The sequence below is a fragment of the Mastomys coucha genome, unplaced genomic scaffold, assembly GCF_008632895.1.
Source record: "Mastomys coucha isolate ucsf_1 unplaced genomic scaffold, UCSF_Mcou_1 pScaffold5, whole genome shotgun sequence".
NCBI classification, from domain to species: Eukaryota; Metazoa; Chordata; class Mammalia; order Rodentia; family Muridae; genus Mastomys; species Mastomys coucha.
The window spans coordinates 66,312,369-66,337,107 of record NW_022196911.1 but is presented as its reverse complement, the minus strand read 5'-3'; the positions used below and the strand labels follow the sequence as shown (position 1 = coordinate 66,337,107).

The 24,739-nt window shown below is 44.5% G+C and overlaps 1 protein-coding gene and 1 non-coding gene across 2 annotated transcripts; both read left to right on the top strand.

Moving 5' to 3' along the window:
- Window positions 1-2,586: 2,586 nt before the first annotated feature.
- On the top strand, window positions 2,587-23,923 carry Dhx33 (DEAH-box helicase 33). Its single transcript, XM_031352683.1, has 12 exons — window positions 2,587-3,054; window positions 5,760-5,920; window positions 7,424-7,651; window positions 7,831-8,001; window positions 11,636-11,821; window positions 12,829-12,940; window positions 13,963-14,122; window positions 14,279-14,367; window positions 15,231-15,358; window positions 15,693-15,896; window positions 18,863-18,949; window positions 20,635-23,923. Exons 1-12 carry the CDS (start codon window positions 2,775-2,777, stop codon window positions 20,941-20,943), a joined length of 2,115 nt encoding a protein of 704 aa, XP_031208543.1. The 5' UTR covers window positions 2,587-2,774; the 3' UTR covers window positions 20,944-23,923.
- LOC116079327 lies at window positions 11,070-11,176 on the top strand. Its single transcript, XR_004113899.1, has one exon. It is a non-coding gene; the product is annotated as a U6 spliceosomal RNA (small nuclear RNA).
- Window positions 23,924-24,739: the final 816 nt, after the last annotated feature.

The following is a 24,739-nucleotide window of genomic DNA, read 5'->3' as shown; positions in this document are numbered from 1 at the left end:
TCACAACCACCCGTAATGAGATCTGATGCCCTCTTCTGGTGCGTCTGAAGACAGCTACAGTGTACTTACATATAATAAAAAAAAAAAAAAAAAAAAAAAAAAAAAAAAAAGAATGAGTTCCTTATAGAAGTGTTATGTTTTACCTTCACCTTAAAAAAAAATCTGAGCCTGTATTTTTAAAACACCAAGATTTTTGTTTTGCTTTTCTTGTTCTAAAAAAAAAGAATGACTTGCATGATAACTCTTGCATGTGATTAGTGGGTGCTTCTAGATGAGCAGGCTGTTAGGGCCAGGGGGTAGCTCCAGAGATAATACCACCACCAAGCCTGAAGACCAGAGTTCAGTCCCCAGGCCATCACGTAACAGAAGGAGAGAAGCAACTGCCATAATTTGTTCTCTGACCTTCCTTCCCCCCTCTCTTTCTCTTCTCTTTCACTCACACACATACACACAATCAATATATGTTTTTTTAAAGAGGTGTTTTACCAAAAGGTGATTTCACTCACTTAGATGACCTATTTAGACTCTTGTAATTCAGGAATATAATACTCCCACTTTAGGTTGCTTGGAATGTGCAATTGCCTATTATTCAAGGTCCATAACTTGACATAAATTATTTTTCTTTGTAGGGGTTTGATTGCCTTCCTAAATCAACACGGGGGTGGGAAAATCATGTCAACTTATTCTTTATAAGACTTATTTTTAGGCTGGGCAGTGGTGGCACACGCCTTTAATCCCAGCACTTGGCAGGCAGAGGCAGGCGGATTTCTGAGTTCGAGGCCAGCCTGGTCTACAGAGTGAGTTCCAGGACAGCCAGGACTACACAGAGAAACCCTGTCTCAGAAAACAAAACAAAACAAAACAAAAAACCAGCAACAACAAACAAAACAAAAAGGCTTATTTTTACTATTTAAAATTACATATGCTTACATGTGTCTTTATATAGGTATGTGCACATAAGTTTGGGTTACCTTGAGGCTAGAGGCGCAGGATCTTCTAGAGCTGGGGAGGGGGTGGGGTCAGGAGATTGTGAGCTGCCTGACATGGTTATTAGGGAATGAATTTGAGTTCTCACAAAGAACAGTAGGCATTCTTAACCCCAAGCCCTATCTACATTCCCAAGTCAATATATTTTTCAAATATATCCTAAACACACCCAACATGAACATTTTTTAGTAACCCCTAGTTTACTGTCAGCAGCTAAATAAAAACTATATCTGAGATTTTGGGGAGGGGTTTTTTGCTTTTCAGATACATTTGGGGGGTGTTTGTTTTTTTGCTTTTCAGATACTTTTATTAAGATCATTGTAAATGGTATTTAGGTAAGTATACAGAGATGTTTCGTGTTCCCATCTAAGAGCATTAAGTTTAGCTGACAAGATTGATTCATCTTGAATGCACTGATTTTATAAAAAAATGAGAGTCATTAGCCCCATTCCTACCCAAATTTCCTGGTAAACCTGGGTGGGGTAAAGTTTCATGGGGGACCCAGACATTCTTTAAAAGGCTTGAAAGCATCTCAACAGAGCCAAAGCCACAGGCCACATCAGATTCCACAACAGATAGGTCCACATCTGGGGGGTTCAAAAGAACAAGTCCGCATACCAATTTTAATGGATAGCCTTCACATGAGTTGAGAATTATAGGGCTCCACATTCTATATAAGAAAAGCAAACGGGGGGCGGGGGAGCAGGGGCGCCAAGAACAGGCTTAGCAGTTAAGAGGACTTAACCCAGGTCCCCTAGGGGTTCCAAACACTCACATGGAGGCTCAACTGGCTGTAACTACAATTCCAGGTGATCCAACACCCTCTTCTGGCCTCCATGTGAGCATTGCATGCAAGCAGTGCAGAAACATGCACTCAAATAAAACGCCCACACCCTACAAAAAAACGAAAAAGCTAAGCTAACCATTCATTTCGTGCCTGTCTTTCTGTGTTGAATTAGCAAAGCATCTAAGAGCTTGTAATTGGAACAGGAAGGAAGAACCGATTATGTACAAGTTTTCTGAGGGAGTAGTGAATAATCCCACTGATTAAAGTGTGTACAATAGGGCTGAAAAACTGTGTAAAGATCAAGAATCTAGTAAGAATGACTGAGAGATGAGTTAAGGGCAATTTTAATTCTACTCATTTTTCTTTTTTATTTCTGCTTTTTTTTCTTTGAGCCTATCACTTTGTGGGGAAATTACATTTCAGAATCATAGAATTCACCTTTGTGTAACTTAAGATACTCACTAGTAACATTTTCAAAATTCTTTGCAGCATCCGAATGACTTTAGTCTCAGAAATTTTCACTTTCTACATTTGTAAATCAGAGCTATCAGTGGGTACCTTAAAACGTACATTGTTTAGAAGAGTAAATGTGTTCCTCGTTGAATTTACAGAAATAAGTAACTTCCTTAAAACGTGAGTATTGTTGGAGGTCGAGATGGGACAGTCATTTGTATTGGATAGAAATAGCTTTGTGTAACGAGAGAGTCTGGGACAACGTCATTACGCAGCAAGATCCTATGGAACCACACAGCTATCGTCCCCTGTTGTTACTCCGGCCGTGTTTTAGGTCGCACCTTGCTCTCCCAGAATGTAAACGCTACCCAAACCCACAGTGTATGCTGGGAATTGCAGTTTCTTTCCAGAAGGCAGGCGGTGGCTGTGAGGTCATCGGTGGTCGCCCGACACGCCTGCACGTGGCGAGAAAGGGGCGGTGCGCGCTTGCAGTGCACAGCGGAGCGGAGCTGTCTGCTTCCGTGCCTCCTGCCGCGGTCCTCCCGTCATGCCGGAGGAGGCGGGCCTCCCGCCCGCCAAGAGATTCCGGCCGGGCTCCTGCCCTCCCGGGAGGCGAGTAGTGATGCTGTTGACGGCTGGAGGCGGCGGAGGCGGCGGCGGCGGTGGAGGAGCAGGAGGAGGCCGGAGGCAGACGCCGCCGCTGGCCCAGCCTTCGGTCAGTCCCTACCGCGAGGCCCTGGAGCTGCAGCGCCGGAGTCTGCCCATCTTTCGGGCGCGGGGGCAGCTATTGGCTCAGCTCCGAAACCTGGACAACGCGGTCCTCATCGGTGAGTGGCCACTTTGGTGGACCTTCCTTGCTCTGGATCCCTGGCTCTGCGAGGACAGTTTTCCTTAGGTGCTTCTTACTTTCTTTGCATTGGTTTCTTCAACAAACTTGAAAGGTTTTCAGCACCAGGTGTGGACGGGGACCTCTGGAAAGAGGCGGACAGAGTTATCCTGCCGGCGCTGACCGCACTGTGCGCATTTGAGTATACTCACCTTCTGACGGGGTATGGGGAGCATATTGGAGACTCTGAGAGAGCTTTGCACGATGGGCCTCACCAAGGCTTTTGAGGAGGCAGCTACAGAGCGGGTCCCTGGGGACCGTCATTCTTTACAACGATGGAGAAACTGGCTGCCAGAAAGAATTGAGTTACTGAGTTTCTTGGGCACTAGAAGAGCTTGATAGTGTTCGAGGGCAGGGACTGATTTCAAGTGGCTTTTGCTACAGTGTTTACGATAGAGGAGCTCCTGAAGGAATGTCACAAGCGAGAAAGAGACTGGAGTGCTGGCAGTAATTGGAGTAGAGTTCTAAGGAGGGAGTGAATAGATGCACCAGTAAAGTCTCATAATAATATATAGACTTGGCGGAGGTGGGGGAATACACGTTGGATATGTAGTATTGATTACCACTCCTACTAAGAATTTTTTCAAAAGAAAATTAAGAACAGATCCTGGCATTGGACTGAGAAGTAATTAGGGAATCCAAAGAATGAAGGCAGTGGAAACAGGTTTCTGCTTTGACCAACCAAGGGAAGCTGAGAAACTTGTAAATATTTACAGATTTTGGCCAACTGAGCAGAGAGGACACTGAAGATAGAATAGAAGTAATGGATCAAAGGTCAGGAAATTTAAGAGATTGCGGGGGAGGGGTGGTGGTCCCGGGTATCAGGAGTTAGGGTGAGCCCACCTGGCACAGGAGAAAGGCTGTCTCAGGAGGCAAAAGCACTTGTAGCAGGAGTAGAGGGAGGTCACATGTGAGAAGATCCAAGAGTACTGAGGAAAACATAAGTTCCAGAGCCTCAAGTAGGCTCTTGGGGAGGGAGACGGAGACAGAAGATAGGCTACAAAAACAGGAACAAGATGGACGGTAGAGCCGATGCCCAGGTAAATTGTGTCCCTATAATTGTATGGCTGGCATATTTCATTTTAGGAATAGTCAGTTGCTTAGGACAGGAAAGATGCTCAAGAGACATTGATCTATGTCTGAGATCCTGTGGAGGATTCAGTAGGAAAATGCAGGATAATGGAATTCTTAGTCTGAGATCCTTGACTAAGTCTGGAAAGGTGAGCGGTCAGAAGCAGGCTGGGAGCTGGAAGAAAATGGAAGACTCATGGACCCAGAGGACTTCAGCTAACTCATAAGGAAAAGCCGTAGCAAAGAAAGATGCACAAGTTTCCTGAGTGCTTCTAATCAGGTGCTTTTAGAGGTACCAACAGCCAACCATAGGAAACAACCTTCATTGAGAGCTTGCTCTCTGCAGTATGTAAGCCTATGAAGAGACCTCTGCCCTCTGGAATTAGGGCAGAAACATTTAATTACTTCTGTACTGTTCGGAATAATCAGTGCTAGGAGAGAGACTAAGCAGGCACTAAGGATCCCAGAGATGAGGCCTCCTAGTACAGCCTGGAGGGTGAGGACTTGTAGGCTGTGAGGTGGTGAGGGCACGTAGGTATTCTACCCAAAATAGGGTAGACAGAGTCCGAAGGTTTGAAGAGAGCAGCAGGCAGCAGCCAGAGCAAAGGACAAGCAGTATATGAATGAATATCTCGTCATATCAGGTTTTTTTTTTAAAGATTTATTTATTATTATAGATAAGTACACTGTAGCTGTCTTCAGATGCACCAGAAGAGAGCATCAGATTTCATTATGGGTGGTTGTGAGCCACCATGTGGTTGCTGGGATTTGAACTCATGACCTTCAGAAGAGAAGCCGGTACTCTTACCCGCTGAGCCATCTCACCAGCCCCTTATCAGAGTTTTTTTAATCAAGCTATATGACTGTCATATCTCATTTTCTGCTGTGACTATACCAGTCACCTACTATTGTACATGTTTCCAGTTTTGTTTGAGGTTTTTGTTTTGTTTTTCATTTTGTTTTTGCCATCATGGGGCAAATTAAATTAAAACATCTTTGTTTTCTTAGACTCAGTTTCTGTAAGTGGAATTTTGAGCCAAACTATATAAACATCCTAAATGGCCAGGGGATGGTGGCACACACATTTAATCCCAGCACTTGGGAGGCAGAGGCAGGCAGATTTCTTAGTTCAAGGCCAGCCTGGTCTACAGAGTGAGTTCCAGAAACCCTGTCTTGAAAAACAAACAAACAAACAACAATAAGCATCCTAAAATGTTTAGTGTATTTTGTTTGTTTGTTTGTTTGACAGTCTGTTTATTATATAGCTCTGGCTGTTCTGGAACTGACTGTATAGACCAAGCTGGCCTAGAACTGAAAAAGATCTGTCTATCTCTGTCTGCTGTGATTAAATGCACATGTTACCATGCCCAGCCCATTCTAAACATTTTTGAAAGGTAATTGGGCCCCCTGGGAAACAGTGGCACTGGCTGTTCGCCAGCAGTGTTCCTGGATGCCCATTTGCCTGAGGCTTAGTATTTTCTTTTGTGGTTTTGTTTTGTTTTTCCTGACTTTGAGCTGTTTGTTTGGTGGGTTTCCCTTACTCTCATTTGAATAAGAGTTTCTTTTCTCTCCTAGGGGAAACTGGCTCTGGGAAAACAACTCAGATCCCACAGTACCTCTATGAAGGAGGAATTAGTCGCCAGGGCATCATTGCTGTGACCCAGCCCCGTCGAGTGGCTGCCATCTCTCTGGCCACCAGAGTCTCAGATGAGAAGAGGACTGAACTCGGGAAGCTGGTACCTCACTGCTTTGCTTACTATGAGTACTATTTAAGTAACTAGCACTCACTGTGCCTTTTATTTTTCTGGATAAGTTCTCTCTCTGCCTCCATCTCCCACCCATAGTGGTGTTATGTTGACTCAGAAGTCCAATATGTACCACAAACTGGCCTGGTACCCTGAATACTCAATCCTTCTACCTTACCCTGCTGCATGCTTGGATTGCAGGGGTGTGCCATAATACCCAGGCGAGCAGCTTGCTTCTTTTAAATAAGTAAATAAATAAATAGCTACTGCTATTTAGGCTAATCTCAGAATTTTCAAGAGATCAATGACTCTTAGTACTTAATACTATTTTTTTGTTTTGTTTTGTTATTTTGTTTTGTTTTTTTCGAGACAAGGTTTCTCTGTGTAGCCTTGGCTGTCCTTAAACTCACTCTGTAGACCAGGCTGGCCTCGAACTCAGAAATCCGCCTGCCTCCGCCTCCCAAGTGCTGGGATTAAAGGCATGTACCACCACCGCCCGGCCTTTTTTATTGTTGTTGTTTTTCGAGACAGGGTTTCTCTGTATAGCCCTGGCTGTCCTGGAACTCACTCCATAGACCAGGCTGGCCTTGAACTCAGAAAATCCACCTGCCTCTGCCTCCCAAGCACAGGGTTAGTTAAAGGCGTGCTGACTCTTTAGCTTTGATTTCATAGGTATTGGCAAGTTGAGTAAGTTGAATTTGGATTCTGTGGTTTAGGTGTGCGTGTGAATGCTTGCATGGTGCTGGGGATTGAACTCAGGTCCTCTCACATACTAGGCAAGTACCCTGCTAGTAAGCTGGACCCTTTACCCCTAATGTATGTGTTTAAGACTTCAGGCATGTCATTTGTTTGTTGGTTGGTTGGTTGGTTGGTTTGAGTTTTTTTGAGACAGGGTCTCACTTGTATCACTAGCTAGCATGGAACTTAATATATAGACCTATAGACTAGGGTGGCCTTGAACTTATAGCAGTCCTCCTGCCTCTGCCTACCGAGTGCTGGGATTACAGGCATGCAGTTTTCATGTCTGTCCAGAAACTTCTTTTAAGTCTACTATATATACATGTACATATGTATATATGTATATTTCTGTAAAAATTTAGAACTTTCTTACTATATGTAGGTATATAGAATGAGTCCTGGAGCTATGTAGGAGACAGATTCATATTTGTATTATATATGGGTGTGTTGCCTACAGAGGTCAGAGGACAATTTGGGAATGGGATCTGTCATCTCTCCAGGCTCTGGGGATTGAACTTAGATTGTCAGGCCTGTGAGGCCAGTGCTTTTACCCACTGTTCCATAGTGCCTGCCCTAGATTTTAGTTCTTTGTGATGTTTCATTGCAGTGTTTCTCTGCAGATAGACTGTACTCCTGAGAAAGTGGCCAGAGTGCTGTATGTCTCGGTTTACCACACTGCTGAGGACAGTGCTGGATATACAGTCAACAGGTATTCAGTGAATGGTTAATGAGTAAAGGAGTCATATTTTCTCACAGGTTGGCTATACCGTGCGCTTTGAGGATGTCACCTCAGAAGACACCAGGATCAAGTTCCTGACAGATGGCATGCTTCTACGTGAAGCAATTTCAGACTCCTTGCTTCGGAAGTACAGCTGTGTCATTTTGGACGAGGCCCATGAACGGACTATCCACACAGATGTGCTCTTTGGAGTGGTGAAGGCTGCACAGAAGAGGCGAAAGGAGCTAGGGAAACTGCCTCTCAAAGTATGTGGGCAGTGTTTAAAAGCAGGCCTTTCTTCCCAGGATGTGTCTCCTGCCCGTTCTGCTTCAGGCACATGGGAGAAAGTTCACCCTGATGGCAGCCTCATGGCCCTCGACCATGCATTGAGCACTTACACACAGGCTGTCCAGTGCTTACTTCCCATCCTCCTCATTTTCTATAGGTGATTGTGATGTCAGCTACCATGGATGTCGACCTGTTTTCTCAGTATTTCAATGGAGCCCCTGTCCTTTACCTTGAGGGTCGGCAGCATCCAATCCAGATCTTCTACACCAAACAGCCTCAGCAGGATTACCTGCATGCAGCTCTTGTCTCAGTCTTCCAGATCCACCAGGTATGGAGAGGCGTGAAAATCCCTGGCAGATTCTGTTTCCCCTTACAATTGATAGTGAAAATAGTTAGCCTCTGAAAGAAAAGCCACGGAAGCTGACAGCCTTGTGAATTTGTATCCTCAAGGATAGGCTTATTTGAGAGCCAGTGAGATGTCTAGTAGGTAAGGTGCTTAGCACTGAGCCTGTGACCTGATTTCAGTCCCGGGGATCCACATGGCCAAAAGAAATAAGCGACATGCAATTTTCCCCTGACCACACATGTGCCACACACCAAATAAATAAATATGTATAATAAAATGATCCTTTAAAAAAGGTTCATTTGCTACATCTGTTTTTTTCCTCTTCTAATAATATTTCTTAGGCTGGGCGGTGGTGGCGCACGCCTTTAATCCCAGCACTTGGAGGCAGAGGCAGGCAGATTTCTGAGTTCGAGGCCAGCCTGGTCTGCAGAGTGAGTTCCAGGACAGCCAGGGCTATACAGAGAACCCCTGTCTTGAAAAACCAAAATAATAATAATAATAATAATAATAATAATAATAATAATAATAATAATAATAATATTTATTTTCTCAGAAAAAAATAATAAATAACTTAACTGTAATCAGCAGCCATCCTCGTCTGAGCCAGAAAGCTCTCCTATGTGAGAAGTGGTTCATGGGCCTTTCTTTATTTCGGAACCTGTGGGGGGAAGTATAGTTTATGTTGCAACCTAGTATGCTATACAAGTATATTTTGTCTTGTCATGTAATCCAGGCTGGCTTCCAACTTGTTGTCTTTCTGCCAAGGCTTCCTGAGTACTGGAATTACAGGTATATACCACCACACCTGTCCTGAGGTGTTCCAAAATACCTTTTAGTTATTGCAAATACCTTTTTATTTTATTAAAAATTTACATTTACATGCAAATGATCAAAAGTTGGGGAATGGTTCAGTGGGCAAAAGGCTTGCTTGCCAAAGAAATGTGAAGACCTGAGTTTAGATCCCCAGCACTCACATAAAAAGCCACGTGTTGATGTGTATTGGAACCTTAGTAATTGTCATGATGGGAGGGATGAAGACCCTGGAGCTGGCTGGCTGGCCTAGACAGTCTCAGCTCTAGATTCAGTGAGAACTACTGTCTCAAAAATAAGATGGGGAGTGGTAGGTAAAGATTTGGTGTCTGGCCCCTATACATGATGCACATGAGCGTGTGTATACAAAAAAAGATTGTGAATGATTAAATCCTGTTGTTTTAGTTTGATTTGTATAGACTTTTTAATTTTTATACTAATTTCCTGAGGAAATCTAGAGGCAAACAATTTTTATTTTAACCTAAGTATTGCTTATGTAGTTCAAAGTTTTAGAAAGCCAACAGTTGGTCTGGGAGTGTAGCTCAGTCTATAGAATGATGGCCCATCAGGCTTGAAGCCCTGAGTTTGATCCCCAGCACTGCATAAAGCTGGTATGGCAGCACTGGTAGAGGCAGGAAGATCAAGAGTCCAGGGCCATCCTACCCTACATAGTAAGCTTGAGTTCAATCTGGGCTATTTGAGAACTTGACTCAAAAAAACAAAGGGTTTAGTTTTAAAATCTCAATTTAAAGCAGCAGTTGAACCTGGCGGTGGTGGCACATGCCTTTAATCCCAGCACTCGGGAGCAAAGGCAGGTAGATCTCTGAGTTTGAGGCTAGCCTGGTCTACATAATGAATTCCAGCTGGGAGTAAGACCTAAAGAGACTCTGTAGTTGCTGTGAAAGTAGCTTTTGAATTTTAAAATACCCTGCATTTGTTAATGTTAATTGATTTATCATCATTTACCATTATATGCTTATTTCTTAAAATAATAGACCAGGAATAAGACATAGTCCTTTCTAGTCCTCCTGTGTTCACCATCTTTCCTCCATAGCTGTGTCACAATGGCCTTTAAGTCCAGAATCAGTGATTATGTTATTAGGAGGAAACAGTGTTAGCAGCCCTCTGTCCTTCTCTGGACTGACCAGTTTGGGCAAGCCTTCAGTGTGATACATGATGCACTGTGTCTTGTATGGCAGTCATGAAGTGTGTTGTGTGCAATCTGTCTCTCGGGTCATTTGTGCTTCCATCCACATAGAGCAGTTGCTTTGCCCAATGTCCTCCCGCTGTTGTACACTTTGCCCATGCTAGACCAGTGCTCTACACTGAGTCATAGCATCCATCCACATTTCTTGTCACTATTCTCCTTAGCAGCTGTCCCCTAACCAGCCCCTCCCCCATGTCTTCTACTTTTCAAAAATGAGTTGAACCCACTTGTCTCTCATCTTTGTCATTTTAGGGCAGTGACTTTTTTTTTCTTCTAAGGGATGGAAGCAGTTATTTTTACTGTCAATTTGGTAATGTTTGAAAAAGAAGAAAAAGCCAGTCTGCCTCTTTGAACTGCCAAAAGCCAACTTCAGAAGAGAATTTTTTTTTAGAATTTTATTTTAAAAATGTATTGTGCGGGGGGACTGTGTATGCACATGTGCATTATACGTGTTGGAGGAAGGGCAAAGCACACATGTAGAGTTCAAAAGACAACTTTATAGAGTTGGTTTTCTTTTTTTTTTTAAAGATTTATTTATTATTATACATAAGTACACTGTAGCTGTCTTCAGATGTGCCAGAAGAGGGCGTCAGATCTCATTACGGGTGGTTATGAGCCACCATGTGGTTGCTGGTACTTGAACTCAGGACCTTTGGAAGAGCAGTCAGTGCTCTTAGCCACTGAGCCGTTTTGCCAGCCCTAGAGTTGGTTTTCTATTCCCACCTTTACATGGGTCCTCAGGCTCAAATTCAGGTGACCAGCAGGTGCCTTTGTCCCTGTGCCAGCTCACAGTGAGCTTCCAGTTCAGCGAGGCCCTGCCTTAGCAGGCAGGAGAAGGGAGTCACCGGTGTCTTCTTCTGGCCCCACGTGAGCACAGGCACACCCACGTGAGCACAGGCACACCCACGTGAGCACAGGCATACCCACGTGAGCACAGGCACACCCACGTGAGCACAGGCACACACACTCCGTACATACCACACTCACAAAAAAAAAAAAGAAGGGAAAGAAGCCCTTAAAAATTACGTTTTGCGTGCTTGCTTCGGCAGCACATATACTAAAATTGGAACAATATAGAGAAGATTAGTATGGCCCCTATGCAAGGATGACACGCAAATTCATGAAGCGTTCCATATTTTTAAGCTGTGAACTGAAAAAAATTAATTTTTGCACTTATTTATTGATTGTGTGTATGGTAGGGTGCAGTGCTCAAGTCACAGTGCCTGTGTGGAGGCCAGAGAAGAGTCTGAGGGAGTCGTTTCCTTCCTTCCACCATGTGGGTCCTGGGAACCGGCTCAGGCCAGCAGCCTTGGCAGCAAGTGCCTTTTCTTTTCCCCCCGAGCCATCTCACCAACCTAAAAAGTGTTATACAGAATTTCCTCGCCTCTGACTGGGCTTTCATTGTATTGTCTTACAAAAGCAGTTTCCCTTCAAAACTTCCCTACCTGGTTTCTGATCATAGTTGCCTGGCTCTCATGTTAGCAGCTCTGTGCATTACCGGTAAGGATCTTGTCCCAGGGAGATACCACTGTCAGACTTTCTTCATCTTCATAACTAAAAACCCTGGAGATACCACCATCATAGATATTCTCTCTCTAGGAAGCTCCCTCTTCTCAAGACATCCTGGTGTTCCTCACTGGTCAGGAGGAGATTGAAGCAATGAGCAAGACCTGCCGAGACATTGCAAAGCACCTCCCAGACGGCTGCCCTTCGATGCTCGTCCTTCCTCTGTATGCCTCCCTGCCCTATTCACAGCAGCTTCGAGTCTTTCAAGTGGCCCCGAAGGTGAGTGTGCCGCCACATCACTGGGCACCACATCAGATCTGTCCATGTGTACCACGATCTAGAGAAGGTGGAAGGAGGGGACTCAGGTGCCAGGTCAGCTGAGAGGGAGAGCTGGCCTGTGAGGACGGGAACAGTTGTCAGGATGAGGGAAGGCATAAAGGTATAGAGGCTGACAGGTGAAGGAGTGGCTCCTCTAAGCTCTAAACTCATTGCCCATAAACCATTTGTTGTGTGCCAGACATAGTGCTGACATTCAAGCAGGCCACTTGTCATCCTCATGGAATGCCATGAGGGATGCTGAGGCCCCTAAGAAGAGAGGCAGGAATTGCTTAAGGCACACAGTAGGGCCAGGATTCCAACTCCTTCCTATCTATCTACTCACCTTGAATCTTTTTTTTTTTTAAACAGATATATTTGTTTGTTTATTTATTTCATGTATGTGTCGCTGTCTTCAGACATACCAGAAGAGGGCCTCAGATCCCATTACAGATGGTTGTGAGCCACTATGTGATTACTGGGAATTGAACTCAGGACCTCTGGAAGAGCAGTCAATGTTTTTTGTTTGTTTTAGTTTTTCGAGACAGAGTTTCTCTGTGTAGCCCTGGCTGTCCTGGAACTCACTCTGTAGACCAGGCTGGCCTCGAACTCAGAAATCCTCCTGCCTCTGCCTCCCAAGTGCTGGGACTAAAGGCGTGCGCCACCACCGCCAGACCAGTCAGTGTTCTTAACCGCTGAGCCATCTGTCCAGCTCTCACCTTGAACCTTTAGCTTCTTCCAGTGCACCTCGTTGCCTCAAATTAACCTTCAGCACCTCAGTGAAAGGACCAGTGTCCTCCCTTTCCCTTTGTCCCTTACCAAACATAAGACCTGAAATTAGTATGACTACCATTAACACTGAAGTCACCTTTTCTTGTTCATAAGCAAGTTGTGGAAATGCGTGGTGAGAATGTTTTCAACTTCTGAATCGTGTGTGTCATATGGCTTTTTGGTTCTCTTCCTCCTTTTAGGGCTATCGCAAAGTGATCATTTCAACCAACATCGCTGAAACCTCCATAACCATTACAGGAATAAAATATGTAGTTGACACGGGCATGGTTAAAGCAAAGAAGTATAACCCCGGTGAGAAACTGGAGCTCATGAACGTCTCCTGTACATAGTGAGCAGTGACTAGAACTGCAACCCCACCATTTCCTCCCAAGTAAACATTTCATGTTTGTGAGGAGCTGAGATTCGAATGACAGGAACAGTTCCCACCCATGTCCATAAAGGAGACCTAATGAGGCAGGAAGTCAAGAGAAGGAAGAATTCAGTTGTAGAGAACCTGAGAAGAACAGATCAGGGATGTACTAAGGTCTGGAAGCCCACTGGAAGCTGGCTGAGAATGGTGGGAGGAGCCCAGGGAAGGGTCACTGGAATGTAGCTGCTGTGGGCTTTCAGGTTGCCTAGGAAAGAGACAGGCGCTCTGGGCTGGAGTAGCAAGCATAGGGGGAAGCACTGGCTGTCTCCTACAAGAGTCAAGCTGGCTTGAAGTCAGCTTTACACATTTCTAGTTCATACCTTGCTTTAGTCTACAGAGGAATTGAGGCTGCTGCAATTATTATAGCTACCCAATATTTAATTGTCATCTTCTACTAAACACTGAAGGAGTCAACTTTCACACATGTCCTGGTGACAAAGTGTAGGTCTCTAGTTCCTGGCACAAAAATACTCCTGGTCTTGAGAGAATTGATATCTTTTACTTCTGGAAAATAAATGTCAAATGATCTGTTTTCTTATAGAACTGGGAGGGAGGATAAAGAACCCTGTCATCATTGGCTGGTATATGACCAGCCTTTTCATTTAGCTAGAAACTGTCTCAGCACCAAAATCCCCAAGCAACCCTCAGTGCCAGGCAGCAGGGATAGTGGGCCATCCCATGATATAAGCCTAAGCTTCTAAAGCTTGCTGAGTTCAACTTCACTGTGAGGTTCAAAGTGGCTGAGCAACCTGGGTTTGTGCTTTCTTGTTTAGCCTCGAGTTTTCCCTGACCCCTGTGTTGCAGAGACACTCAGCAGTACTCAGCACCATTTCTTCTTGCCTGCATTCTAGAAAAGTTTGCATCTGTGATGAAGCAAGGCACTCATACCCCTTTCTCCCTGCAGACAGTGGTCTTGAGGTACTAGCTGTACAGAGAGTATCAAAGACCCAGGCCTGGCAGCGCACAGGCAGGGCTGGCCGAGAGGACAGTGGCATCTGCTACCGACTCTACACTGAGGATGAGTTTGAGAAGTTTGAGAAGATGACCGTGCCAGAGATCCAGAGGTAGGTCCAGGTTGTCCCTGCACAGTCGTGCATCTTGCTCTTTCCCCCTACCTGTTCCTGTTCTTGGGCTGCAGCATTCACTGGTGCTTTCTGGGGAGCAGTTTTGACTCAGTGGAGTCAGGGACAGACGAATGACTCTTATTTCTTCCCTCACAGATGTAACCTGGCAAGTGTGATACTTCAGCTCCTAGCAATGAAAGTCCCAAATGTGCTCGCCTTTGACTTCATGTCCAAACCTTCTCCAGGTAAACTGGCAGGCAGGCAGGCAGGCAGACAGGCAGGCAGACAATGCAAAAAGAATTCTTACCCCAAGAAAAGTACCTTGAGTGGGAAAAGAAAAAGAACATTTTGGCCCTGTTCTTTGCTGATTTAATTTCATTTGTCATGTAATGTAGGTTCTATGTTATAGTGCCATGTACAGAGACCAGGGAACATCATCAGGCATCCATGGATGCTCCTGAAGCCCAGCAAGGGCAAAGAGATCAGATCTCCTTGCACTAAACTGGGATTTGTCTAGTCCCTGCCCTTCGTTGGTCATCTTTTGCACCTAGACCTTGATCACTGTACCATTTTCCTCATCTTTAAGGAAATGCACTTGTCAATGGAGAGGGTAAACTGTCAATAAATGCCCCAGGTTGTAGTCTAAACCTCAACTCAGTTCTTCTCTCAAAGAGACATTTTCTGGCTCTTTTCTACACAAAAGTCTCATGTGTGGGAATGTGTAAGTCTTTGAGAACACAAACTGCACATAGGATACACTGTTCTACACCATACTTTTTTTCCAATTTTGAAATTCCTAGAAAGAAATAGTAAGTATAAAGTATAATGGTAACATAGCCAGCATCTGTGTGATGCTGCGCACACCCTGGAAGCCAAGCCCCCGGACCTCTGCCTAGCCATTTGCCACCCCACCCCCGTGTAACTGCTCTCCCATGACTAGTTTATACATCTTTTGCTATTTAATGTGTCACTCGGCTTAGAACAGTGTGAGAACAGTGGTGGGTGGTCCTAGTGTTTGTAGAGTCAGCAGCACCCAGATGCACTCAACTAGCTGCATCTTCTCCCTATTTTGGACTTCTGGCTCCTTTTTTTGTCTCTGTTTCTGTAGATCACATTGAGGCGGCCATTGCCCAACTGGACCTGTTAGGTGCTCTTGAACATAAGGATGACCAGCTTACTCTGACTCCAATTGGAAGAAAGATGGCAGCATTTCCTTTAGAGCCCAAATTTGCCAAAGTAAATAACCCCTCCTCCTCACTGCTTTTTCTCTACCTTACAGGTTAGGACATGCCTAAGCCCAGTATTTCTGAACTAACCTCACTTGCTCTCTTAAAAACTGCACATCACCCCTCCTCTGTGTACAGTGCTGACTGTGTCATGTATGAGACTCAGACATCAGTCACAACCCTACCCTACAAAGATTTGGAGTCCTGTGGGGATGGCATCTTTATGTTTTACAAAGATGTGAATGGCATGGACACAGCATGATGGGAAGGTGCAAGAGAGTGTACAGAAACACTATTCAGAAGGTAGGAAGCTTGACACATGCATTTTAAATTTGACTTTCCAGACTATCCTCCTGTCCTCCAAATTCCACTGTACAGAAGAGATTCTGACCATAGTCTCCCTGCTGTCTGTGGACAGTGTCCTTTACAACCCTCCTGCCCGGAGAGATGAGGTGCAGAGCGTCCGAAAGAAATTCATATCCAGTGAGGGGGATCACGTCACCCTGCTCAATATCTATCGGACCTTCAAAAACATAGGTGGGAATAAGGTGAGCCTCCTTCACGCTCTCAGGCATCTGCTTTTAGGTACATCTTTTTTTGGCCAAATCATCTTAAAGAGTCTCTCTCTGTCTGTCTGTCACTGTCTCTGTCTCTGTCTCTGTCTCTCTGTTTCTCTCTCTCTCTGAGATCTCTCTCTCTCACACACACACAGACACAGATGTGTAAGTACTGGGACATCACTAGAAATGTTATTTCAGGTGTTTGTTCTGCTTATGTTTAGTAGACTCTGTGAACAAGTTAGTTGAGTAATTAAAGACTATGTTAGCCACTAGAATTATCTCTTTTTGCGGAGGAAGGGAGAAGAGTACAAGGGCTTTCGGTGTCCTTGGCTGGCCTTGAGTGAACAGAGACCCACCTGCTCCAACCTCCCCAGTACTGCTATTAAAGGCAGGTGCTGATACGCCCATCTCCATCCCATTTTTCATTACTGTAAAGAAATATTTGAGGAAGGCTATTTAATAAAGAAAAGAGATTTCTTTTGTCTCACATTCTAGACTGGTAAGACTTAGAGGTCTTATCTGAGGCTTCAAGGTAGAACAGAGCATCACATAGCAAGAGAAAGGCAGTGTGTGTCTGTGTATCCTGTGTGTCTGTGTATCCTGTGTGTCTGTGTATCTGTGTGTCTGTGTATCTGTGTATCTGAGTTCTTCCTCTTCTGCTAATTAGGGACCCATGGGGATTAGTCATAGGGCTCTATCTTTTGGCCTTATTTAAACCTAGTCATTTTCCATTCCAGGCGTCATTTTAAAATTGAGGTGTGTGTGTGTGTGTGTCTGTGTGTGTGTCTGTGTGTGTCTGTGTATGTATGTTTACCTTTTTGAGTATCTAGGCACTGTTTGCTTGCTGTTCTTGTGGAGGCCAGAAGAAGGTATCAGATTCCCAGGGATGGTCGTAAGGTACTATATGAGTGCTAGAAATTGGGCCTGGTCCTCTGGAAGAATGGGCAGAGTTCATCCTTGACCTGTCTCTCCAGCCCCTAAGTTTTTAAAATTTGTTTTGTTTTTGAAGCCGATTCTCACTATGTAACTCAGAGGCATGGAATTTCCTGTATAGGCTGAATTTCCAGTGTATGCCTGCTTATTCCTATCAACTTTTAGGATTAAAGGCATGTGCTACTATACCTAGCTATTTATTTTAAGGGAGTTTGGTTTGGTTTGGTTTGGTTTTGTGAGACAGGGTTTCTCTATGTATCCCTGGTTATCTTCTTTGTAAACCAAGCTGGCCTCAAACTCTCAGAGATCTACCACCCAGCTTGGCTCTGGCTGTCCTGAATTCACTATGTAGACCAAGCTGGCCTCAAACTCAGATGTGCCTGAAGTGCTAAGATTAAAGCTCTGGGGGAGGAGGGAGCATGTTTATGGAGGTCAGGGGACAATTTCCCTTTTTGCTTTCCACCATGTGTGTTCCAGGGCTTGAACTTGGGTCATCAGGCTTGGTGGTAAGCACCTTATTCACAAAACCATGTTACTGTCTCACAAGTATCATAATTGAATTAAGTTTCCACTTAAGGTTTCGCAGTAGGGGTTCACTGAAGCTTTGGAGGATATTCAAGCCATACAAGATGGTTTTCTTGCCTACCTGCTCAAATGTTATACTGGTTTTTGATAAGACATTTCAGTTCCTTATACTAAAATAGAAAATGAGAGTATATTCTCTCTGTGTTAATAAATCTATAATTGTGCCTTAGTGTGCATTTAAAAAAAAATAGTACCCTACAGTTTTAGCATTTAGCAATTTTAGCATTTGTTAACTTTGCTATATTTACCTTTGTTTATTTATATTTGCACTTTGTGTATGTGTGTGTGTGTTAAAGTGTGTATGGGTGTGTGCACACACATATACAGATGTGTCTCAGGGCACCTATAGGGATAGGCGTTGGTTCTGTCCTTCCATGGTATGGGTGCATGGGGTTTAATTCATGTATTCAGATTTGGTAACAAGCATCTTTACCAGCTGAGCCACTCACTGGCCCTCAATTTATGTTTAAATGAATGAAAAAGTAAAAAGTTCTGAGTCCTTCCTTACTAAACTGTTCTGCCTTTAGTGTGTGTGTTCCATCAATAGGATGCCATCCGTGTGCCTTTTAAGCAGGGTCTTACATATTTGTATAACCCAAGTTGACCTCAAACTTGTGCTCTTCAGCCTTCCAAGTGCTAGACCGCAGATGGGGTATGGCACACACGCAGCACTGAGGACGTGCTTTCAACAGGGCTTGGTTGGCTCCAGTTGGCTGACTACATTACATAGTCAGACTGTCTCAGAACAAACAGAAAAGGAAGCATTCGCTTTGCCTGCATCCACGCTCTGCCCTTGCAGCTGCAGCTGCTTCCATCACACAGTGTCTCTTGCTCGACTCTCCTTGTGCTCAAGAGGGAATATTCTGTGGGACCAACTAGTGAGCATAAACTTGTTGGTCTGTGCTCTGTGGCTCAACTTCACCTAGCTAGCACGCATCAGACCATCAGTCCATCAGTCCCTCCCGGAATGTGGAAGAATTCCCATCTCCACTGTCTCTCCAGATGTTGGTTGAAATCACTTGTGTAATCTGTACTGTTCTAAACATTGCCTTTGTCCCACAAAAGACAAGCATCCTTATATAAATGTGTTGGGCATTTCTGTGTCTTTTGTCCATTTTTCTCCAGTTTCCTGTTTTTTTTCTCACTGGTCTTTAATAATGGCCTAGAGGTCCGAGTCCTTTGTGGGTATGGTGGTGAATGCACCCAGGCCCGTAGCTTTTCATGATGACCTTACGACAGGAATCTTTGTTTTATTTTAGTTCAAATAATTCATATTCCTCCTAGTTCATACTTCTCAATATAAAGGTGTGTTCCTATATTCCTTTTGACACCTGTAGAAACTTCTGAATTCAGCTGTGCCATCCAGGTTTTGGTATGTGTGTATTTCCTCTGCATAGAAATGAGAGGATTAAGATATCTCCTATTCTTCTATTCAGGACTGGTGCAAAGAGAATTTTGTCAACAGCAAGAATATGCTGCTAGTAGCTGAAGTCCGAGCACAGCTGAGGGAAATCTGCTTAAAGGTAGTAGTACCCCTTCCAAGGGACAGCTTCATTTCACTGTGGGGGTCTTGAATTGCTTGTCACCTGTGGTATGAAAACATTCTAGTTGTAGAAAAACTTTAAATGCACAAGAATATAAAAGTTACTCATAATTCTACTTTCTCTCCCTCACAATTATGGTTTATTCATAGAAATCCACGGTGGGTTCAGTGTCCTGTCCGTGTCCGGCCCCCTCCTCCCACAATTCCCATTCCACCCTAGTACTGTTGATTGAACACACAGTGCTCTTCTGCTGAGCCAGTTAGCTTATCTTTCACATAGTTTACATTGTATCAGTGACTTAAATTTCTTCTGTTGGGGTGGAGCTGGGCATGGGACCCTGGACCTCGTGTTTAAGTTTTAGAAACTTTGCAACTATTTTCTGATTTAAAAAAAAAAAAATCTCTCCAGGTGGTAACTATGCATGCTTTTAATCCCAGCATTTGGGAAGCAGGGGCAGGCAGATCGCTGGGTTCAAGGCCAGCCTGGTCTACCAAGCTAGTTTTAGGCTATCCAGGGCTACACAGAGAAACCTTGTCTATAAAAAACAAAGGAGAGGGGTGGAAGAGAAGGAAAGACTACTAAAAGGTACAGTGAGAAGTTGGCAAGCACCAGGGTCTTGGGAATGTAATAAGTTCACTATGCACTTGAAACTAGGAGGCTGCCCAGTGTGGGAGGAGGAGAAAGGGACCTCTGCCCCTGTCCTTCCCGGTGGTTTGGCTGGTGGCAAGCCTGTATTGAACAAGTGTCCCATGTCTGCTGAAACTGTCTTCACATTAGTGTTCATGTTCCAGATGCTTCTGCCAGCTGTACTCAGCTTTACAGTGTCTGGCCCAGCAGCTTCTCTACCCTGCAGGGACTCCCTAGTTCATAGCCCAGAATGGTTTGTCTGGAGTGTGAGGAGGGGGATGCAGCCTCTGCCCTCCAGACTCCCTAGTTCATACACCCAGGGATGGCTGTTGTCTGGAGTGTGCTGTGAGGAGGGGGAAGCAGCCTCTGCACTGTGATCTCCAGGAGGCTCAGTCTCTATGCTTTTGAATCCCACCAAGTCTTCAACTGCCTGGGGGAGGGCTGCAGCTGTGTGTGTGATAGACACTGTCAGAGTCTCTATCAGTGAGCCTCATGGCAGGTGAGTGGCTCCACAGGTTGATCCACCCAGTGGTGTCAGTCAGCTAGGTGGTTTTTTTTCCAGAGATTTATTTATTATATGTAAGTACACTGTAGCTTTCTTCAGATACACCAGAAGAGGGCATCAGATCTCATTATGAGATGGTTGTGAACTGGGATTTGAACTCATGACGTCTGGAAGAGCAGTCATTACTCTTAACCACTGAGCCATCTCTCCAGCTCCTAGCTGGGTGGTTTTATCTCTGAGGAAATTACTTTTTCAACACACCCAACCTGTATATAGTGTGTAGCCTATATGGATGTCTCTCACCTTTCCTAAGCTGACATTTTCCTGTTTTGTTTTGTTTAGTTTTTATTTCCATCTATCCTCCCTTATCCAGGTCCTTATCCTTTACCCAAGCTGCAGTCTGAGGCATTTGAAGTGACACCTTTGGATGTCAATCGAAATCTCACTTTGTGTTGGTTGCAGTGTGCTGTGCAGTGTGCAGTGCTGGGGAGAATTAATGTTTGAGGTCCTTTCTGTCTTTCTTCTAAAACAGATGTCAATGCCAATTGTGTCATCTCGAGGGGACATGGAGAGTGTCCGCCGTTGCCTGGCTCACAGCCTCTTTATGAGTACTGCTGAACTCCAGACAGATGGCACCTATGCCACCACGGACACGCATCAGCCAGTGGCCATCCACCCGTCATCCGTCCTCTTCCACTGCAAGCCTGCCTGCGTGGTCTACACTTCACTGCTCTACACCAACAAATGCTACATGCGTGACCTCTGTGTGGTAGATGCTGAGTGGCTCTACGAGGCTGCCCCGGACTACTTCAGGAAGAAGCTGAGAACGGCCAGAAACTGAACCATCCCCAGGATGCTGCCAGCATGGCTGGGCCTGGAGTTTAGATCACAGCTGTCTTCCAAACAGACTCAGAAGCTCACAGCCAGACTTCCAGACTCCAAGAGCTTAGAAGAATTGATGAAACTTCTCAGACTCAGCCATGCAGACGTGATCGTACTCAGACCATGAGAAACCGAGGCCTGTGCTTTGGGTTTGATGAGGCAGTTTGGGGTGACTGAATTAACTTGTGAGCCTCAGTTTCCTCATGTGCCAGAGAGGGATGAAGTTTAGAGAAAATCAACAGAATGTTACACAGAGATTTGCCTGGTGCAAGATAAGACAATCAGTGACTTGTAAGCCATTGTGCTTTATGATACTAATTAGATAGAGCACAGTCCCTTGAGCTCTTGTGACTGGGAGAGGAGCCATAGGAGACTACAGATCCAATTTGTTGAAATGTTTCTCCCCTCTTCTTACTCCCTCTCCTGTAGATCCCAGGGCCTCATGCATGCTATGCAAAACACTTTGCCACTGAGCCAATCCCCAGCCCTCACTTCTACTTTAATGTCTACCTGTATGTCTTTTAAATAGAAAATGGAAAAATTGACTCCCACAGACAGTTCCAGAGTAAGGTATATTCTGACCTGTTGACCCTTATGGCTTAGGGTGTGGCACATTGTCTTGTCTGTCTCCAAGAAGAGACCAGAAAAGAGTTCCTTGGTTCCTCCCCAGTGCCTCTGTGACTGCATGTCCCCAACGATGCTTTCAGGAGACTGGCAGGTTTCCTGAAACTAGGAAGCCAGCTTTTCAGTGCAGTGGCCTTCTGAATCCCTGTGGTAGTTTTTCTCATTAACTAAGCACCTACAAATGTGTGCCCATGAGGGAAGAGTCACACCTATTTCAAACTCTGTTCAAGTCAGAGCTGCTAGATGGGAAGGAGGAAGGAGACAGGTGCTTGATGGCTCAGAAGCCAGGGTATCAGTTTGTCCTTTCTCCTACACCTAGTCTTAGTTTGGGGTTTTTGTTTGTTTCTTAAGGGGTAAACCACTTGAGACAGGGTTTCTTTGTGTAGCCCTGCCTGTCCTGAAACTCGCTCTATAGACCACACTGGCCTCAAACCCAGAGATCAGCCTGCCTTTCCCTCCCCAGTGCTGGGATTGAAGGCGTGCACCACCACCTAGCCCATCTTGTATTTTTGATGTTATTAATTTTCAGTGGTCTGCCTTTGCCGAGACCTGGGGACAGTTAGCCTTGCTGCTTCCTAACCAGCCACCACTCTCAACCCTTCATTATTTGCATTTGTTAGAGGGAATTAGAGAAGCCTCTACATCCTTTTCCCAACTGGAAAAAATTCATCTTAGCTGATTATTAGGAGCATACATTGCCAGTTTGGTCGTACATAGCTATAATCAATCCCAACTGAGATGGGAGGGCTGCAAGTTCTAGGCCAGCCTGGGCTGAGCCTTGAATCTAAGTGAAGGAAGGAAGGGAGCACACTTTCTTAGAGAATGTTTGAACATGAGGGAGGGAGGGGAGAATTTTAGCCCTTTTATTGTGCTTAACTGACCCAAGCACATCTGTACTACTAGGATTTTCTCATTTATACAATGAATTGTATTGTTTATAAGCAACGGGCCAAACTGCCTTCAAGGCACTTCGAAAACAGTGGGCAGTCTCTTTGAGTCCAGCAAGCTCTTTCCAGAGAGCATAGCCTAGCTGAGCACCTCCATTGCCAGGATCTCACTGGTTCACAGCTGCATCTGTTGAGTCTGGTCTAGGTTCTGTTATAACCCTAGCCATGGGCGATCAAGCTTTTAGCCAGTGCTTGGGGCTGTCTGGGTACTTGTGACTATTTTGATAAAATGGTCAGTTATCAACTTTCTGAAATGCTCTCCAGAATGTGCTTTCTTTTTAAGTGTATTTTTTGTATTTACACAAGGTTTATTTAGCCTTGCTTGGTAAGAGGAACTTTTGTATTTTTAAAAGAACATTCATTATGCTAGTTAAAGAATAGGAGGGGCCTCAGCAGTGAACAGTCTCCGTTCCGTAGTAAACTAACGAGGTGTTTGCTGGGTCAAGGGAAAAGCAGCGTGCAGTGACTGCTCCAGAGGGAGGCCTAGGACCGTAACCTGGAGGGACTTCCCAGAAAAGGGACTGATGGCTACAGTCTCCAAGCACCTAATGTTTCTGTACAGAAATATGTTTATCACTCTAACATTGTGGGAGAATTTTAATAGAGTATTTAGTTTTTTATTAAGCTTTTTTAAAAATTACTATTCAACACAGCTGCTCAGGGATTACATGAGGTGGGAGCCCCATCCTGACTCCATGGATCACTACAAAGAAGTTAATGGTTATCTGAAGCCGAAGGGACAGCGCTCTTCAAGCTTTCTTAAGAAAGTGAAATGTTTTGTGATTTTACTGCAGTACAACCTGAGCTGCTTTTCCAGTTGGCAAACTCTCTCCAGCCTGGACAGAATAGCTTCCAACAGACAGATGAACTTCCACAGCATCCCCACATGATGCAGGTGTTTATCTTCTCTGTAGCCGTGGCCTGCAACACCCAGGACCGCAGTTCCATCACCAGGTCCCCTGTGAGAACCTTTGCATCTCTTGTAACAGGATTCCAAAACAGAGCAAAATATTTACTGTGACACAAATCCATGGACTCCAGCTACCAGGATCTGTTTGGAACTGTGGCCGTGCATCGAAGATGCCATTCCTTGAGCACATAAGTTAGACTGTACCCGTGGGGGAAACAACTTTATGTCAGTTGCTGTAGTGTAGAAAAATAGCAAGTGGATTTGGACTTGTGCTCTATTCTCTCTGGTCTCAAACATAAAAGAACAGTTCTAGTATACAATGCTCAAAATTTGCTTTTGACTATCAAATCCATAAAAATTGAATCTTGTATAATGATCTGTGTGGCCTCTTTTGTTGGGCCTCCTTTCCCTTATTTAAAGAATGCTATTTAGAATATTAAACGTTATTCTTATTGCCATTCATTTGGTAAGTCTTGTATCCAGCATTTACTTTTGGTTTTTTGAGAGAAGGTTTTTTTATGCAGCCCTGGCTATTCTGGAACCTGCTTGTGTAGACCAGACTGGCCTTAAACTCAGTCGTTTGCCTCTACCTCCCAGTTACTGGGACTATAATGCATGAGCAGGGTTTTTGTTGTTTGTTTTTGGCTGTGTGTGAGTGATTTGATTGGTTGGGTTTTGTTTTGTTTTTAGGGGGTTAGGTTTTGGTTTTGTTGTTTGTTTGATTTTTTTTTTTAATGCCTTTGAGTGTTTTGCCTGCATGTCTGTGCCACAGTCATGCCTGGTGTTCATGAAAGTCAAAAGAGGGTGTCTGCTGCCCTGGAACTGGAGTTAGATAGTTGTGAGCAGGCATGTGGATGCTGGAAATAGAACTCTAGACTTCTGCAAGAACAGCAATGCTCTTAACCGCTGAGCCATGTCTCCAACCTGTTATCCTTGATTCCTTTTATTTATTTATTTATTTATTTATTTATTTATTTATTTAGGTTTTTTGAGACAGTGTTTCTCTGTGTAGCCCTGGCTGTCCTGGAACTCACTCTGTAGACCAGGCTAGCCTCGAACTCAGAAATCCACCTGCCTCTGCCTCCCAAGTGCTGGGATTAAACGCGTGTGCCACCACAGCCTAGCTTTTGCTTCTTAAGCTAAATGTGATGATGTAAGCCATATTCCTGCTTCCAGGAAAATGATGGTCCATTAGAACTGGTCCATGAATTGTTAGGGGGTGCAAAGGTTTCCAACATAAATCCTTCCTTCTGTTCTTGGGATTCTGGGTCTAA

Coding starts and splice junctions, on each gene's coding strand:
- Dhx33 (XM_031352683.1), top strand. CDS start 2,775: ATGCCGGAGGAGGCGGGCCTCCCGCCCGCCAAGAGATTCCGGCCGGGC. Junction 12,941..13,962: donor AGCAAAGAAGTATAACCCCG/GTGAGAAACTGG, acceptor TTCTCCCTGCAG/ACAGTGGTCTTGAGGTACTA. Junction 15,359..15,692: donor TAGAGCCCAAATTTGCCAAA/GTAAATAACCCC, acceptor TTGACTTTCCAG/ACTATCCTCCTGTCCTCCAA.